At 46.3% G+C, this 4043-nt stretch overlaps 1 protein-coding gene across 1 annotated transcript; it reads right to left on the bottom strand.

Annotated features, from left to right (window-relative positions):
• Nucleotides 1-1549: 1549 nt before the first annotated feature.
• Nucleotides 1550-2791, bottom strand: DFJ58DRAFT_807727 (uncharacterized protein). Its single transcript, XM_041391254.1, has 5 exons — nt 2656-2791; nt 2480-2597; nt 2153-2364; nt 1770-2075; nt 1550-1706 (listed from the first exon to the last, which is right to left on the bottom strand). Exons 2-4 carry the CDS (start codon nt 2549-2551, stop codon nt 1772-1774), a joined length of 588 nt encoding a protein of 195 aa, XP_041239659.1. The 5' UTR covers nt 2552-2597; nt 2656-2791; the 3' UTR covers nt 1550-1706; nt 1770-1771.
• Between the last annotated feature and the right edge of the window lie 1252 nt (nt 2792-4043).

Genomic DNA, 4043 nt, shown 5'->3' with positions numbered 1-4043 from the left:
CGCACGAGCTATCAACCCCTCTCTCTCAAATTACCGGTTAATCGCGCACGATTAACATGAGGAACGGTGGTTCAACCCGCCGGCAATTAGATTCCTTCGCTGATTCCGGATGGGACCGTCTCACAAATCTCGAGATCAGCGTAGATGGACGACACTCGGACACCCGCATACTCATCTATGTCCTAATCTCTCTTCACTGAAGATGACTGGATTATTTAACCTGAACCAGACTGCAGAACCAGTCACGCACACCAACCTTCAATCCTGGCACTATCTTGGACCGTAATTCGAACTTGACCGGAGATCCTGGCCTATTCCAGGTTATGACACTCCCCAAGTTTTCGCACGCTTGGAGTTAGCCAGGGCCGTGGCCGCATGAATCCTTCATGGAATTCTTGACGCGGTCAAAATGTTGCTTGGAGAGGCTGGTTTTCGACACAGAAGGGAGCACCCTCTGATACTCAAGTAACTATCAACCAAATATCATCATTTCATGGAATAGGTACCAACATCTATTTAAGCAAAAAAAAAGTCGCTTATTGTCCATCTACATCAAAACTGCATCGGGATCTTCAATGATTTCGAAAGAAGGGAAAAGGGTAGCATATTCTGCATGTTCCTCTTCTGTTGTCCACACCTCACTAAACATGTCCTTTCGATGTCGAACTTTAAAGACATTCAATTTTTGTCATAGTCTGCGCGTTGATCAGAATCATCAGATACATAATGCAAATCACACTCACCGTATCCTTCATATCCAACACTAGCACTGTCGTCTCATTCAAGGCCAGCATCTCTTCAGCGTCCTCCTTCATGGCACATAATCATCTAGCACGACGAACTTGACAGTGTTACTGATCCTGTAGGTTGCTGCATCGAAAGCATATATCCTGTCCATCTCGTAAATTACATACCTGCATTCCTGTTGTAAGACACCCACTCTTCGTCCCCGCAATACCCCGCTTTTACACTCCTTGTCAGAACACAGTAACAATGTCTACGATTACATCCGTTTCGACAGCCAACGCGCCCTCAGCCATTGGGCCCTATCATATTCCCAAGCCATCAAAGCTGGCGAATTCGTGTTTGTTTCGGGTTGTGTCCACCTCGTACCTTCCACAATGCAGGTGGTATCGAGGAGCAGACCAAGCAAGCCCTCACACATTTCAAAGCTGTTCTTGAAGCCAGCTCTAGTTCAGTTGTCAAAGTTGTCAAGACTACGGTGTATCACTTTTTCATTGTGTTCCATCTCCCCTCCCAATTTGAGTGAGTGATTCACTGATATCGCGGCGTCTTCCGCATCATGAAGCTCTGTAAGATAATCACGAAGTATTCTTTCCTCTATAAGACCATCGATGACAATGTAATCCCCGTAGTTGATTCTTGTTATTCTGAACTATATGACTGCATGTGCTCACTGTTAGCTGAAAACTTGAAGCACTGGACTTGCAACGAGCATGTCCGAGAATTGGGGATGAAGACAACGTAGTCTAGGATGATGCATGAATTGGATGAATAACTGACGCATATCTTGAGCAGTACCGCGCTGAAATTCTCAATCATATCAATTTATAAGTAAATGTACTAATCTCGCTTCTCGCTACAGCAGATATACCTTCCTGACCTTCGTTGCGCAAACGCCGAACCACATCGCAGCATTCTAGTCATATCCCACCTTTCAGATTTTCCTGAATGATTGGCGCAATCTAAAAGAAAAGAATGCAGACACGGTCATGAATAGAACTGCAGAAAATAATGCAAATACTCACATCTATGAACGCTTTCCCTTCATGAATTCGCCAATCTGTTCCAGGCCATAAATATCATTTTCTGGAAGAGCGATGGTCGGCATCGGCTCCATTGTCCATCCAGGTGTTCCCGCTTTGCTAGACAACCCTATCGCCTCCCCAATCGGTATGCAAGAGTCGAAATCGATTATCACAGGATCTCCCGCGTCATCGAGCGCGATATTAGCGGGGTTGATGTCATTGTGCACAAGACCGAGCGTCTCATGCAGAAAAGTGAGCCCTTTCGAAACACCGTCAAGAATCGCGGCATGGTTCAGGGTGGGATCACTTTCCCAAACTGCATACATAAGTGTGCGTCCATATCGTTTCAAACATATGGCAGTGATGTGATCAACATCACGGACGCATCCATAGTAGAGATATTAGGGTGAGGGTGCTGCTTAAGGATTTCGTAGACTTTGGCCTCCTTGACCAGATAGTCTCCAGGTGTCCACACACCTGGCTTTTCTGGCTCGTCTGAGTCGTAGTCATCAGGCAGGAGTATGCACGGGCGCTTTAGAAAAGAGCCTGTGGGAGGTACAGGAGGTGATTCGGTTAAAGATGGATGCCAACGGCCCTTGAAAATGCATGGGAATGGGGATGGACTTGAAGGTAGAAAGACTGTCGAGGTTGAATGGTTCGGTCGTTGCCCAATGCTCGGATTGATAATAATTATCATTTTCCTTCCATACAATGACAATATGGTCCAGCTTTTCAGTTGTAGAGTTCCATACTTCATAACTTTTGACGAGTTCTCGCATCATTGGGAATGACAAACTGCGAATATCTTCCAACTTTTATGCACTGGAACTAAATGCCTGCAGTGAGGATGCTATATTATCGCTAGTGCAAATGATTTTTCGCTCACCAACAAGGGTTATGCTGTGACTGTGCTGTGACTCTCCTGTAGACAGACCAAATGAAATGAAGATAGTTGTTCGCCTCTGCTGTGACTCGGTGGTGGTGGGGCAAAACAAATACTTCGAACGTTAGGTTCTATGAATATTTTCCTGGCTAACAGCACGCAACTGGGGCTCACAGCCTGGGGGTTATAAATCATGGCCTATCACAGCCGCAATAGATGTCCACTGCCATGCAACGCCCACATTGAATCTTCATTTGCGTTATCGTACATCGTTGATTGGCAGGAAGTAAGCGCCTCATAAGTATCACTTCCTTGGGCGGCGGTCAGCAACTGCCAGATCGGTCATCACCCAGTTGTCATCAGCTGTCAGCGCTGAGGAGTCGGGACCCACATCATGTTTTAAAATCCCCATTGGGGTAAAATACCCTATGTCGGACAGTGCTATCAAAAAACACACAGTGGATGAATAGAAGTGCCACAGAAAAGCACGCCACCGGGGCTCACAGGGGTTATAAAGCACGGCCCGCTACGGGATCCGCACTGAAAGCGTTGTTATCATTCGAGAGGCTCCAATAACTTTCGGAATGGATACCTTTGTTTTGAACATGTAACGACGGTGAGCGCCTTCGGATGAGAGGGATTGCATCTCGATAAGCTAACGCTGAAGTAGTAGTGTCCTATCCAAACGAAGCTGATTGATTTCTCAGATTTGACCGCGCAGGCAAAGGAGTGGCTCAACTTGTATCATGCGGAGACGCTGGAGAAGGTAGGACCTTTGCCCCGTAACGACCTGCGTGCTCTTCAGCTAGATATAGAGTGTTTTCCTGTGTAGAAGATGGTCCTATCAGATGCGGTTGTTTAATCTGAGAGCATCCCCAATTTGTACATCTGCGGTTTCATGAACGCCAAGTCCAGTCGGGACTTATCACTCGTTGGAACATCATGAGATGGGACGGACGAGTGGAAACCATTTATCTTGTTGATGCATAAGTGAAATAATTATAGAACCCTTGGGATTCCGAAGGTGTTACATCTTCCCTATTTTTTCCAGTAATCAAAGGTCTAAGGCATTGGCCATAGTCTACCATGGCTGACTTCGAGCCTATTACTTTATGCAGGAGGACGATTCCAGTAATACCCTAAAAATTCGTTAGCTGGCGACCATAAAAAAGGCGAAACAACGTACAGTAATCCCGCCACGCCAACAGCTGGTTGAGTTGTGCGGCATCAACTCGCACGTATCCACCCGCTGATTCTAATTCCTGCAACATTTGATGTGCTACCCATTCACCGGATCTCCAGCCCATATATAGCTTGGCTTGAAGTGCGGTATGAATGGCGGCTTTGTATACAAGGGGTTATGGGTGATGATAATCGGCTGACGTTGGATA

The sequence above is a fragment of the Suillus subalutaceus genome (genome assembly GCF_016647625.1).
Source record: "Suillus subalutaceus strain FC151 chromosome Unknown DFJ58scaffold_122, whole genome shotgun sequence".
NCBI classification, from domain to species: domain Eukaryota; kingdom Fungi; phylum Basidiomycota; class Agaricomycetes; order Boletales; family Suillaceae; genus Suillus; species Suillus subalutaceus.
This window is presented reverse-complemented; position numbering and strand designations above follow the sequence as displayed.

Bases quoted from the DNA above. Each gene is read 5' to 3' on its own strand.
- DFJ58DRAFT_807727 (XM_041391254.1), bottom strand. From the start codon at position 2,551: ATGATGCGAGAACTCGTCAAAAGTTATGAAGTATGGAACTCTACAACT. The intron at 2,365-2,479 runs GTATGGAAGGAA...TGCATTTTCAAG, and splicing joins AGCTGGACCATATTGTCATT to GGCCGTTGGCATCCATCTTT. The intron at 2,076-2,152 runs GTCCGTGATGTT...AGTTTGGGAAAG, and splicing joins AATATCTCTACTATGGATGC to TGATCCCACCCTGAACCATG.